The sequence below is a fragment of the Monopterus albus genome, unplaced genomic scaffold, assembly GCF_001952655.1.
Source record: "Monopterus albus unplaced genomic scaffold, M_albus_1.0 scaffold235.1, whole genome shotgun sequence".
In the NCBI taxonomy this organism is placed as follows: Eukaryota; Metazoa; Chordata; class Actinopteri; order Synbranchiformes; family Synbranchidae; genus Monopterus; species Monopterus albus.
This window is the reverse complement of record NW_018128115.1, coordinates 684,696-699,034: the sequence shown is the minus strand read 5'-3', so window position 1 is coordinate 699,034 and position 14,339 is coordinate 684,696. Positions and strand designations below refer to the sequence as shown.

General features: G+C 46.3%; 1 protein-coding gene across 1 annotated transcript in view; it reads right to left on the bottom strand.

Moving 5' to 3' along the window:
• The window catches only part of meis1a (Meis homeobox 1 a), an 18,099-nt gene extending 5,864 nt beyond the window's left edge, over positions 1–12,235 (bottom strand). Inside the window, 10 exon segments of the mRNA XM_020620290.1 lie at positions 47–130; positions 2,649–2,914; positions 4,669–4,785; positions 5,507–5,653; positions 5,972–6,022; positions 6,580–6,630; positions 7,531–7,672; positions 8,350–8,447; positions 8,449–8,541; positions 11,757–12,235. Coding sequence (XP_020475946.1) covers positions 47–130; positions 2,649–2,914; positions 4,669–4,785; positions 5,507–5,653; positions 5,972–6,022; positions 6,580–6,630; positions 7,531–7,672; positions 8,350–8,447; positions 8,449–8,541; positions 11,757–11,768 — 1,061 coding nt within the window. The 5' untranslated portion in view covers positions 11,769–12,235.
• Positions 12,236–14,339: the final 2,104 nt, after the last annotated feature.

Below are 14,339 nucleotides of genomic sequence, written 5' to 3'. Positions count from 1 at the left end.
AGAAGAAGAAGAAGAAGAGCGTGTCCTCTCCGGTGTCACAACTCACCAGTTGTTGATCTGCAGGATGGTGAGGCCGGCGTCCTGAGCCAGCTGCTTCTTCTGCTCCTCCGACGGGTATGGGTGCTGCAGGGGGACAAAACACTGAGATGTCAGCGCACTGCCACACATGGCAGGCTTGTTGTTGTTGGTGTGAGCCTCAGAGCTGCTGCTAATCAGTATTAAAGAGAGGAGGAGGGGCTAGATTCACCAAAGGAATATGAAATGGGACATAATTAATGGAAAGAAGTGGCAAGCCAATGAGCGAGAGAGAGAGAGAGAGAGAGAGACTGTTAATGAGCCTGCGGTGTGCTGGTGGATCAGACCCGGCCCGAGGCTGCTCATCCCCGGAGTATTTGGTGCTTTTACATGTGTGTGTCAGTGTGCACAGCAGTGCAAGAAGTTCCTTTACTGCAGTAAAAGTAGAATTACTACAGTGTATAAATACTCATTTACAAGTCCTGCATTCAACATGATACTGAAGTACAAAAGTATTCTCATTAAAATCTACTTGAAGTACCAGCAGTACCAGTACCCGTCCAGCAGAACGGCCCGTGTCCCAGTAACGTCTCTGATACTGGATCATAGTGACTAATTACTGTGTCCATCACTTTAATGCTGCAGCTGGTAAAGGTGGAGCTGATGGTAACTACCTTATATACTTATACTGGGAAGTACTTTCCATCCTGCTGGGTAGCTGGTGGATTTCCTACTGGGATCAATAGAGTCTGATGGTTCTACTGGGTTTGGTTTGATTCATCTGATTCTGGGCCTGAAGGTATCAGGTACATGTAGTATAGTAAAAAGTACACGGTTTGTCTCTGACATGGAGTCACAGGATGAAGGAGGAGGACATGGTGCAGGTACCTCATAAAATGCTGTTCCTGTACTTTGAGTATTTGTACTGCATCCCAGGTCTGTGCTGCAGTCACTGCAGTCTGCTGAGCGACATACACATTAATCAGCGCCAAGCTACTGCCTGAGCGTTTCCACACCGAGCTAATCAGGAGCAGAGAGCAGATGTGACATCCTGTCTGAGTCAGTGTCAGACCTCAGCCACGAGCACTGTCATGAAGGGGGGCAGCGCTGCAGCAGACTGAGGTGGACAACTGAACAAGGAAGGGATCTAATACTCATCAGGTTTATTTTAGCAGATGCAAACCCACAACTGTAGGTCTGGATTGGTCTGAAAACCATCGCGTTATAGTAATGGAGAGGTCCAGTGGATCTGTGTGAGTCAGCTGCTGAAGCCTCACCTCAGACTGAGCTGAACAGAATACGGATGGTGTAGTCTGGGGCCAGTGGACACGTCACAGTGAGGGCTGTCCTCAGACTGAGGTGAACAAGTGCGAACGCCAACTTCAAGGTCAGGACTGTGATTAGACAGGCAGGAAATGTTACCTCAGGAAAACACTGAAGTGTTGCGGTGCCGGCGTAGAGCCACCTCTGGCTACTGGTACCAGCACTGAGGAAACGGCCAATGAGCTCCAAGGACAGGGAAGCTGAGCCAAGTCCTCAGCCAGTGAATGAGAATGTTTCCGTGTAGCAGCTGTAGCTTCTTCAGCACAGAGTGAAACCAGCTGCTGCATGTCTCTGCCCGTCCCTGACCAGGAGAGCAGCACTTTCAGAAACTGTTTTCTCACTGGGGAAACATGCAGCACTGCTCAAGTTCAGACTCTATGATCTCTAGAAAGACCAGTCGCATGGTGGAGACACATCTGCTTCCACCAAGGTATTAAAAGTAAGAGAAAGAACAAGTGAAGGTAATGGATGATGTTTTCACTGCAGGGTGAGGGAGCCCCAGAGCTGCCTCCTCACACTACAGGAAATGAGCTCAGAGTCCTCTGGTTTTAACCAAAGCCAGAGCAGCTCGGGTGTTTCAGGCCTGATTGGAGCCGGTGCTGGGAGTTTCCACTGTCACTTTCACAAGAACCAGTGAGCCAGGGGAACTTCTAAGATGGATCAGAACAGGCCCAGTCTTTAACCACCTTAAATCTCTGGATGTGTTCACCTTCGTTGCATATCAGAGGCTCCATGTGGACCAAGAAACTTGATCCGCAATCACAGCCACAACAGGGCCGGCCATGACAGCGCTGCCCACGAGGCCGACACCGAGTATGTGCTGTCTACAGGTCCAGGATGCCAGCGAGGTGGCTGCTGTCTCAGCTGCTGCTTCTTTTGACTGTCAGTGGAAACGCTGATTATTCCAGAAGGGCTGTTCTGTCCACGTCAGCGAGCGGATGCATCAGCTGATTAGTCCCTGAATCTGATGCTGTCACTCTTAGCCTGAGGGAGACCGATGCATTTTAAAGCTGATAAGCAGAAAGACATTAACGTGCAGCTCAGTGTTCTGATGCCCTGTTTCAAGACAAACACACCCATTGGAAGCGGCGCTGCACATCCTGTTCACATCCTGTTTAATCTGGGTCAACACATGAAACCAGCTAAGCAGTGCAGGGCCGTAGCCGAGACCCTGAGTCCACCCAGCACAACCGCATCCAGAGCTACCAACCAAACTCAGCGCAAATTAGCAGGGATTAAAACGTGTCTTTTATTTTAACTGGCCAGATTAAATAGGACAAACCAGACAGTGAGAGTGGGCATGAGGTTGGTGCTGGAAGAGCCAGGCTCTCAGGATGTTGGTGGCCACTTTGGAGAAAATACCTCTCTTCTTGTTGTGCAGTCTGTCTCTGTCGAGGTCGTCGTCGCCCCCCGTGCTGGGAGACGCCACGCCATTGTTTAGGCAGTCCCCTGAAACACACCCACAGGGGTGTTGTGATGATTTGAGGACAATACTCAGAAGATACGGACGTCTGTAAAGGCGTTTTTCTAAAGTTAAAAAGTCGCCTGTGACCCTGTTTAAGGCTGAACACACATCCTTCACATAATAAAAAATGCATTCAAACACAACTTGACTTCATTTAAAAGCTAAGCAGAGTTTTCATCACCGCTCATCTCCAAGAACGAACATGCATGTCTCACTGTGGACTAAAACGAAAGCAAACCCAGATCAGTGAGACATTTCCGCTCAGTGGGCAGCGCTCCTTGACTTTCCTGCTGCTCCCCGAGGGTTTCGATACAATGAACTGCTTCAGCTGAAAACCTCTAAAAGCTGCCAGCCCTGGTGTTTTTCCTACACTTTCTCTGCCTGTTTAATGAGGCTCGTTTTCTCCTCGGTGTCTTTCACAGCACCAGGGTGAGGTCAGGGCCACGGTCCTGCCCAGAGTCAGCGAATGACCGAACACAGGCAGGATTCTGTCAAGTGGAGCCTGAAAAGGTGGAAATAATCCTCAAGACGATGCGTAACTCCATAAACAAGCTCTGAGCCTCATTAGGCTGAACCGTGAACTCCCTGAAGCTGATCCACACCCCACCCTTCCACCACACTTTCCTCAGCTCTCCAAGGAAAACAAGGTCCGGCCCAACCTGCTAATGGCCTGTGACACCAACCTGTGAACTGAGAGAGGAGGAGGAGGTCTGGGGGGAGAGGACAAACGAAGCCCAATGCTGTGGTCACAACATTTGTTTCTACATAACTGATCTGTCACGGGGGGGAAACACGTGTCAAACATGCACCATGTTCTATAACCTGCATGAGGAATCCAGTGACGCTGCTGGAGCCAGAGCGGTGCCAGGACTGACGTCAGCTCCCCGCCCAGACACCAAGGCCTCACACAGCCAGTGCACTGTTCCATCAGCTAGCTTAGTGCTAATACAGTGAAGAGAACAGGATCTTATGCAGCCAACAGTGATCGCTCTGAATCTCGACTCTGCTGCTTCTGATGGAGGCAGCAGGACGTACGCTCGCAGCAGCTTCTGGTTATTCCAGCCAAGTGAGTTGATTTTTAACGGCAAAACCAAAAATATTCAACAAAAAAAAATAAAGCGGTGGATGGAAACGTGGCTCCAGTGGCCTGTGGAGAGACGGGCATCGTTTCAGCTGGTATGAAAAGGCAATGACATGAGTGACCACGTCCTCGAGAGTTCAAAATGCTTTCACCTTTGTCATCCAGTGGGAACAAGTCACGGTGACGTGACACAGTTTTATGTGTGTGTTTAATTTACAGATCAAGAAAATCACCCACTCTGCTGTTTACAAAGCTTTGTCCTCATTTACAGCGACTGTTCTTCCACAGTCACAACAGGAAAACATTCATGAAAACACAAACACAATGAAATGTTTGGGCCCGGTGTGCACGCTCTGCTCTCCAGCTTTACAAACAGGATATTGACCAGGGTCTGAGCCCCCCTTGGAGCAATGGTGGGCGGGGTCAGAATAACAACCAATCCAGCGCTCTGATAAAGGTGACCTCACTGCTGAGGTCACAACAGTAACAGCACAACGTAACAGTGCTAATGTTGGTTTGACTCAAACACACGGACAGGTTTACAGGCTGCTAACTGCTCTACCCAGCAAAGCCAGACTGAACCAGTGGTGCTCACTGGTAAGAGGGAGCCCCTTGGAGTCGACCCCCTTGGTGTGAACATCAGGCCTGTGGGTGTGTGTGCGCTCTGGGACATAGGGATCTCTCTCTGCCGCTCTGCTCAGTGCTCACATCGTCAGCCAACCTTCATCACCTCCTTTTATCATCTCCCTTTCCCACTTCTATCCAGTCAGGCGTGTGGGGAAACCTCCGCCTCCCCGTAACCCTCGTCACCGCTGTGAGACGCGTGTCCTCCGCTGGGCGGTCTCGGGGTCCCGGCCGAGTGGATCGACACCGTGTCATCGTGATCTCTGCTCCAGGAAACCTGCAGAGGAAACTGCTCAGGTCACAGGGTGCAGGTTTAATCACATTCAGCTGTGTGCAAAGCTTTGTTTTGGATTCTTACGTAGCTCTCAAGCAAGTTTCCCAGCACCTCTTTGAGTTAGAGTATCCCTGAAAACCTGTGGTTCGATGGGAAGAGTGCTGTACACAGCAGACAACCAAACAAACGTGGTCAACTTGGGACAAGTCTGCCATACAGAACGGGTTAAAAGGACACCTGACAGGATCCAAACGCTGTTCAGAGGGAACCCAGAGAGGTTGGAGGAGTTAGGGAGGATGTACAGAGTGTTGGAGGACATTTCATAAAGGTGGATGAAAACTTTTGATATGTTTTCATTATTTTACTGTAACTTTGTTTGTACACTCTCTGACTATTTACTGGTGTCGATGAACAGTTCTACTGGCTGAACGGGCATTAAACATGATGACGATGGTTTCATGCTCATTCATTTCATTCTTGTTTCTTTCAAAGTGAGGGGAAGCCACCGTTTGGAGAAAAGAGCTCAGACTAACAGCAGTAAAATCAAATGCAGTGCAGTAGAAGTTACGATATTTCCCCTGAATCAGAGGTACAATCTGTCCCCCAACCCTGAATCAGAGGTACAATCTGTCCCCCCAACACAACATCTGCAGCTACGCCTGTAACGTCGTTTAGAAACTGTAAACATGTTTCAGCATGTTTCCTAGAAGTACAGCGACCTCACCTGATCCACGCTGCTCCCTGATAACCTGATGAAGTCCTCGCCCTCTGAGTTGTTCCCATCTCTGTCATCTCTCACCAGATTGATCGGCATCTTCCCTTTCAGACAGCTGACGTATCGATGGCAGAAATGATCACAAAGCTCATGGACCTGAAAACAAGATACCTAAAATGTACAGGATCTTTGCACAGTCAGCACAAACTTATTTAAAAAATAAAATCCATATATTTGCCTAGTTACATAAGAAACAAACAAAGACTATGACGTGTGTTTCCATGTAATGTAACACATCAAATACAGGAAGGTAACAGTGGTGTTACAGGACGACGGTGGCTCCTGTTCAGGATGAGGCTCGGATTAGCAGCTGACATCTTTGCCTTAATCCCTTCACATTAGATTTAACTGCACATGTTGGGTAAATGAGATCAAGAGGTCAAAGGTCACAGACACAAATCCATGTTTTGGGACCTTTTCCAGCTCCAGGAGGTGGAAGCGCAGCACTTGTATCGCCTGAATCATCTGCAAGAAACAAAACTTTATAATGTGCAAGTGCAAAAAACAGGGTTCAGCTCCTCAGCGACTATTTTCACAAGCTAACATCCAACACAGTCCAGCTTTGTGGTTCACCTATGTGTTTGCTTCCATGTGTGCACTCATACAGTATGGTCAAAACTCTAAGCGCCATGGAGGAGAACGTTAAGTTGTGATCTGGTCAATCACGTGTCATACGAGTTCCGGTGCAGCAGCCACCTGGACAGATGTTAGTCCATCTGCATGTAATGTAACCCAAAAGTTTCTACGCTCGCGTCGTAGGCGCTGCTGAAGGTACGGGAATACCTGCGGGTTTCAGACTTAATTTGCCGCCACCAATCCTGGACGAAGATGACTGAAGCTACCGAGCTTAGCGCCGTTTGCGTGGGACTGAAGCGTCACAAAAACGGCTTCATAGTTTTTAAAAAATGGAACAATGTGCACAACTGATGAGTGTTTTACTGCATTTGGAAGGCACCAGTATGTCCTGTCTGTAGTTTTTACAGAAGAGAGGGAAGGATTCACTGTAAGACACAGTAACTCACCACGTTGTCCACTTCTGGGTTCGGCGAAAACAAAGGCTTCTCTGATTGGATCTACAAGGAAATCGTACAAAGATCACTGCACTCGTCTGGTGACACCGAAATACTGTGTGCACAGCAGGGGCCTCTGGGTGGCACCTGCATCAGCACATCATCATCATGCTCAGAGTTGAACTCTAGTCTTACTTCACTTTACACCAGGGGTTCTCCACCAGTGGCCCGTGGCCCCCTGGTGGTCCCTGACCATGCACTCTATGATGTAGTCCCACTGAATGAATCTTTTTTAAATTTTATTTTTCCATGTATTTCAGTTTTACTCTATACTTCTACTGCTTCACACAAAACATATGATCACCTTATCAAATATGAAGCTTTATTACATGTAAAACTTCCCAACAGAGTTTAAACAGTTAACAAATAACACCATCACAACCTGCTACAACATTAAAGTATGAATGCAGGACTTTTCTGTGGAATATTGTATAGTAGAAGTATTCTAGTAGAGTATAATGGAACAGTTTTCACTATGAAACTTCAATTTGACCTGCGGCTGTGGCTCAGGAGGTAGAGCAGGTCGTTTCCTAACCGGAGGATTAGCGGTTCGATTCCCAGCTTGTCCAGTCAACATGTCGAGGTGTCCTTGAGCAAGACACTGAACCCCCAGTTGCTCCTGGTGATGTCACCGGTGTGTGAGTGCTTGGGAGTGCGAATGGGTGAATGGCCGAATAATGTGAAAGCGCTTTGAGTGTGCTGTAAAGCATAGAAAGGCGCTATACAAGTATAAGACCATTTACCATGAGACCATTTACTAATAAATACAACGAGCAGGATCACTGGGGGCTCAGTGGGGGCTCCTTGTTGCCCGGGCCCTGTACAGGATCAATCTGGCCCTGCCTCTACCATATGACTTCTGACCTGCTCTGCGTTAACATGTGGCCAGAACATGGGCTCTACCTGTTTGGAGAAGACGGCAATGTCCTCGCTAAAGGAGTCCGAGGAGCAGACATCTCCTCCGGCCACACCGCTCTCTCTTGGTGTGCACGTCGCCAGTTCACATTTTTCAAAGATCAGTGCAAGCAAAGGGAATAAGGGATGTCTGCAGAGAGGAATGGGGGGTGTCAGAGTGAAAAGCTAGCATCTGCTGCCTCAAAGTGAGAAACACAAGTGTAACTCACTCTGAAAATGATCTAGGAAACTTTTCCAAACAGTGAAACAACTAAATATAAACAACCAAACTTTCTCTGCAAGGACACAAAACTGATAAACTCCACTGCAGGGTTTCCTCTGGTTAGAGTGGCAGAAAGTAGCTAAGTACATATATGCATGTATTTATTTTACTGACATCTGTATTTGATGCTTCTTTGTACTTTTACTCTAAGATGAGAATTCTGCACTACATTTATCTGACTGTTTCAGCTACTACCAACTTTTCAGCTAAAGATTTTAATGTTTACAATAGAAGAACAAACGATACGTTCAGAAACGGCACAGTTAAAGAATGAATCAGTAGTTTCCAAACTTTGACATGTCTGGTTGGACCCTGATGTCTGTCCACCACAGAGCATGACGCCGTCTCAGTTAAACACTAAATATGACACTAGCTCTGCTCACCGCCCGTAACTACTGACCAAGATTTAACTCCAAAGCTCAAAGATAAGAGAAACGTCCAGACGAGTAACAGTCGGTGAATCTGAGCTGTGTTTTTCCTTCTGTCCTTCTACACAGCTACAGAGCCTTTGCTTGTTTTTGACAGTGTCAGTAAACTCAGCATACCCATAAATGGCGTCCTTGTCCCTCTTGACTGTGTCCCCTGCTGAGGGCGCCAGGCTGCTGTGGCTGTACTGGGAGTACTGATGTTGGGGGGAGGGACCAGGGGGCTGTGCCCGCCGGATGGTGTAGGTGGTGGTGTGGGTCTGCATACACCCTGTCCAGCCCCTCCAGGCCATAGTGGGCCAGGTCTTCATACTGGAACAAAGAGATAAGATGTGGGGGGGGCAGTCTAGTAGCTTGTGGATAACAGTGGAGGTCTACAGCACAGAGCGATGAGCTGAACCAGGGTCTGGACTCACACATGACAGTGAGGACACCACGTTCACTGGTGCTGCTGGTCTGTGGACGGGGTTGGTGGGGAATAAGACAAACGTGCTAAATCACCGGCTGCGTCCTTTAACCTGGTGTTATTTTCACTCGCAAAGTTATCAGAGTGCATCTGTTGACTCAAACCTTTTTGATGTTCTTGGACTTTTATTGCTCAACCCCTATTTGCCACCTTTGGGCCATATTCTCCAAAATAAAGCCATCAGCTTCTGTAGTTATGGAGATATTTCTGGCTCCTTCACCTGATGACTCCAGTCCTCTGGAGTCACTGTGCCAATGTCTAGAGCAAACAAATAAGTGGACAAGTCACAGTTTTCTCCAAGTGAACAGATAAAATGAGGAGCCTTTCTTTGGCAGGAAGGAAATGAAAATTAGAGTGGGAGCACAACTTGAATCTCAGGGTTTAAAAACTAAAGATCAAGTTCAAAATCTAACAGAGATTCAGCCTTTACCGTGGTGCGGGAGTGGGTGGGGGTGTCTTATTCATGCTTTTACTTCTAGTAGTGTGGATTATTGTTCTGGTCTTTTAACTGGACTTCCCACAAAGACTATTCAACAGCTGCAACTAATTCAAACGCTGCTGGTGGAGTTTTAACTGAGACGACTGTGCACAGTCCCCAGTCCACAGTCCCCAGTTCACAGTACCCCAGTCCACAGTACCCAGTCCACAGTCCCCAGTCCACAGTACCCCAGTCCACAGTACCCCAGTCCACAGTCTCTACACTGGCTCCCAGTTAAATGTAGAACAAGTGCCATTCCATCTCCATAGACCACCGACATTTGGGCAGGGTCCTCCCGGCTGCGGACTCAGGTTGGCTTGTGGAGCCCAAAACTCGGACTCAACGTGGCGGAGCAGCTTTCACTTGCTCTGTACTTGGACTTCATGTACTAACCCTAGATCTTCCATGTGCTCATAATGTCACAATCTACTGAAAACCTTTTTATTTTCACCTGGATTTGTTTGAGAAGTAATACTCACACTTCACGTTTAATGCACTCTTGCTCTTTAAGGCACTGTATTTTATTGTCTCATTCTTTTAATGCTTCTGTTTTTAAGTTCTGTTCTTTTATTAAAATGTGTTATACAAATACATTTAAACAAACTCTGAAAAATAAAAATAAAAAGAGCACGTATAACGAAACCCTACAAATCTACAGTCCCCTGAACTTCTGACTGTAAGAAATACTGTTTAAATAGTATTAGGGTTAATGTATTGTGACGCTCTGTGACTGGATGTGTGGACTTTAGGTCGGACTCAACAGACTGACAGCCTTAAAGCTTCAACTGAGCTTTAAAGGGCAGGAAAACCAGAAACACCATGACAAAGTCAGCCCTCATTAAAGGAGCCATGTAGACTCAAGGTTTGTCCCACTTTACTTTGAAACGACTACATTTTAAAGTGAAACACCGCATCGCACCTTTTGTTGGACCAAACCTCCTGAACAGCTGTAGAGAAAACATCAAACCTGAGAAATGTCTGAAAACAACCAGACAGAAAAAATCTGCATCAGCAAAACCCGGTTACCGGCTCCGAGCGTTCCCATTATTCTGTCCACCCCATTTCCTCTGATGCGGTAAAGGCTGACATGGAAAAACAAGTGTCAAACCTTTCACACCCCCTCGGTCCTTTATTCTGATAGTTATGGTCTTCGGTCAAATTAAAATTAAAGGAGAAGCCGTAAATACACAGCGACCGACCACTTTATTAGGGACACCTGTACGCTTCCGCCTGAACATCTGTTTATGAAGCTCAACACGAGTCAGGTTTAGTGACGTCAGAAACGTACAAATTAAACGATGTTCATTACTGAGGTGTAGTTAAAGGTGATGTGGTACTGTGTTCACATTATTATGTCCACCCCTGTTTATCACATGATCAATAACTTTTAAACACACAGATGCTAATAATGTGCACGGTGTGGACAGAATAACGTGAACCTCGGTGTGCACGACTGCAGCGTGCACGAATGCAGTGTCCAGTCTGTTGTGAACAGGAAACGAGCCAAAGACATTTCCAGTTTACATGTTTTCTTTATTATTATTTTTATTAATTGTAACATTATATTGTTAGAACAATATAATGTTAGGGTTTACAGTTAAAGGTCTAACGTTTAATCTTCTCATTATTGAACAAAAAGAAAAAAAACTTTTCAATTCAATTAATTGGGTCATTTAGTTTGTTCTGCTATAAACCAAGTGTGCGTGGCGTGACACTTTAAAAACGTTTAGCTTTAATCTGTAAAGAAAAGAATGAATGTGGGTAAAGGTCTGTGATAAATTGGTAAAACTACATTTTAATAAAATAGGATCTCGTTATGTTTGTGATGGTTTCTGCTGTAAACTAACGTCCCACGTCTCCAGAACCGAGCTGGAAATTTAACTTAAAACCAGCGACGTTATTTTTGTCACGTACATTTTATAAAGAGCCAAACGGCGACTCGGAACCTGACGGGCCAGTGACATGGCCCGAACTAAACCGCTTTAAACTGGGCGTGTGGAGCTGGAACGGGTTTTATCTGCCGTGAATAAACAAAAGGATCCGGAAATAAAATCGGTTCATTTGCAAACAAACCGCGTGTAAACAGTCTTCGACACACAAACCGGAGTCAGAACCTTTTTTTGTTTGAGGAGTTCAGCTCCAACTTGGACTGAACAGTTTTGTCATAAATCAACAGGAAATAAACGGAAATAAGTATAAATAAATATACAGGAAATAACTAAAGCTAGTTTGGATCAGTGATTTATTGTTTTTTGGTTTTTCACAGTTGCTGTGTGGAAATTAGTTTTGTTTTGATATATTACATCTGATAATATGACCAGAAACTGGTTAACAATTTTGAAACACGGAAGAAAGTGTGTGTGTGTGTGTGTGTGTGTGTGCGCGCGTCATTAGTTGTAACCTGGACACGGTGTGAATGCGAATAGAAGAAACATTAGTTGTGTGTTCGTTTAGGAGTTTAAATCGTGATTCTTGTCAGTTTGAAACTCCAGGGACCAAAGTTTCACCTCTGCTCTAAACATCTTGTGCCTGGAGACGAACCGTCCTCAGCCCTGTGCGCTAATTAAAGTTGGTTTTACGCACCCGTTGCGCCATCGGCGCCGGAATCCAGGTGAGTCCTGCGGGGCGAAACACACATCCAACTCCCCGGAGCACAAATCACCTAATCCCGAGTGTTTCCAAAACTGCGTCCAGTCCGCGGAGAAACACGCACGAACACAGAGCAGCAGAGGCAGCCGGAGGTCCCCGCAGGCTCCGCTGCGTTCTCCGCCCGACGGACGGTCACAGTCTGCCCAACGCAGCCCCGTTCCGGGCTCCAGGCAGCGAGCGCAGGCCGAAAGCGGGCAGCATAGATCCAAACGGGGGGGGTGAGAGTGACAGGGACTCGCTCTGAACGAGGCCGTGCGGCAGTGCGTTCAAATCCCCATCACAGCTCCGGTAGAGCGGCCTCCTGTCTCACACTAGGCCGTCCGGGGGTGGGGGTGTTTCTTCTCTCACTTAAAGGAGAAGAGACTCCCTGCGCGCCCCCGCAGCTAAGGGAGAGGACACGATTACTGATAACCTATAAACTCACCAAGAGGCGCGTGTGGTGCTGGTTTTAAGGTGGAACGTCCTCTTCAACAACAGCACAAAATAAAAACCACATACTTGAGCTCCGGGGGCCCCAGAGGCTGCACGGTGTGGCAAAGAGTGTATGGTGGTTTAACTCCCCACAAACGTGCAAACTAACAGTGTACATACCGCATCACCGTGCGTAGCGTTTACTGGGACACCTGCAGTGCGTCTGGTTTGGTTTCTATTGGTGGATCGGGTCTAGACAACCCGCCTGCAGTGAAAGCTCAGGCTGCCTAATAAACCGGTGGCACATGTTCCTGTGGAGACCTCGGAATTACATTGTGCTAATGGAAACACGTGAATGTTTGACCACAGCGCGGTCACAGTTTGTCTCCATCATCCACTCAGCAGCTCTCGCTCGTGTTTAAACGTGAAGATGAGAAGCTGCGTTGGTTTCAGTGCGCCCACTCTGTTACGTCACAGCGTGTGAGGTGCTGGACGCTTGTGACATCTAGTGGTCGGGGGCTGTCTTCACCAGCGATTCCCCGACCAGTGAAAGACCAGCTCGACATGACGAACTCCTGGTCAATTATCCAATGAGAAGTGGACACACACATATGCTCCGCCCCCTACACTGAAACTTCACAATAAAAGTACAAGTAAAATGTTAGTGAAACTGAAAATCCAAGACAAAACAGCTGATGTTAATAAGTGTTACTGTGGCAACAGGGCCACTTGTAAACGTACTAACCTGCTGTATGTAGACAAAAAGGCTACGAGACATTTAACTTTTGATTATGTATGAGACATAAGATATTCTCTGTGTCTTATAGGACTCGATAAATGCCTTGAAGTTTGACTGATCCTTTGCCAAATAAATAAAATGGATTGTGTTCTCCACCAAAATAAATACTGGGAAGAGTAGACAACGCTTAGAAACAACATTTAATTTAGGGGGAAGGTTTTGCCAAAAAATATGCCTGAACATGTAAAAGAAATGAAAAAAGTGATTTTAAAAACACCACATTCAGAGCAGGGTCATATTCATCTATTTCACAAACAGAAAGAAGTCAGACCAGGGTGTATCAGGTGTGGAGGCCCAGCTGCAGCAGCGCGGCCCGGCCACCAGGGGGCGTCTGTAAAGGTCTAGGAGGGAGGAATATGTGTGCGTATTAGTCTGTGGTTGTGCATAAATTAACAAGTCGTACACAAAATGGTGTGTTTCTTGTATAATTTAAATCATATATAAAATATGTGTCTTGAGATAAAGTATGTTTTAACATTGTACTGACGTCACATACATACGTGATTATACACAAAATTACTTTGGACACGTTCTTCTTTATGATATATTTTGTCATTTGACATCGTTGTCTGTTGTCTCAGGTCATGGTTTCCCACAGGTGCATGACATAAAGTGAAGTACTGCTCCTGTGACAGAGGGTGTGGGCTCTTCAGAATACAGCTCAGCACTGACACAACACTGTCGCTTTACACAAAACAACAAAGCATAAAACACACAAGATAAAATGTAAAACACATGAAGGGACACAACAAGCATGTGAAAGTGTCAGGACTAGAGTACTACGTTTCAATATTTACTATCAGAGTATTAGACGATGGTAAAAGGTTGTACATTTTAAATTACTACCAATACAACAATAACTACCAATACACCCACAATTACCACAGTAATACCAGGTTCACTGCGACCACTGCCAGGTATGTCTGCAATAGCAATACAGTATTAGTGACATGGCTACTACATTGAAAATACTAAATAATAGTGGCACCACTACTACTATCACTATAAGGAGTACTACTACTACAACAGTGCCACTGCCCGTCTGTCACATCACACGTTGGCCATTACACCACTACTATAACTGCAAGTACTACTACTGTAACTACAACTATTGGTGCTAATGCCACTACTTCAACTGCAGTACTGTTACTGTTACAACCCCCTGCTCCCACTGCTGTAAACTACTACTACTACTACTGTTACTGGTATGACTTCTACTACCACCACTCACCATTAGGCTACTACAACCAATACCAGCCTAACAGTAGGCTACCATTGACTTCTACTACCACCACTCATTCAAACAA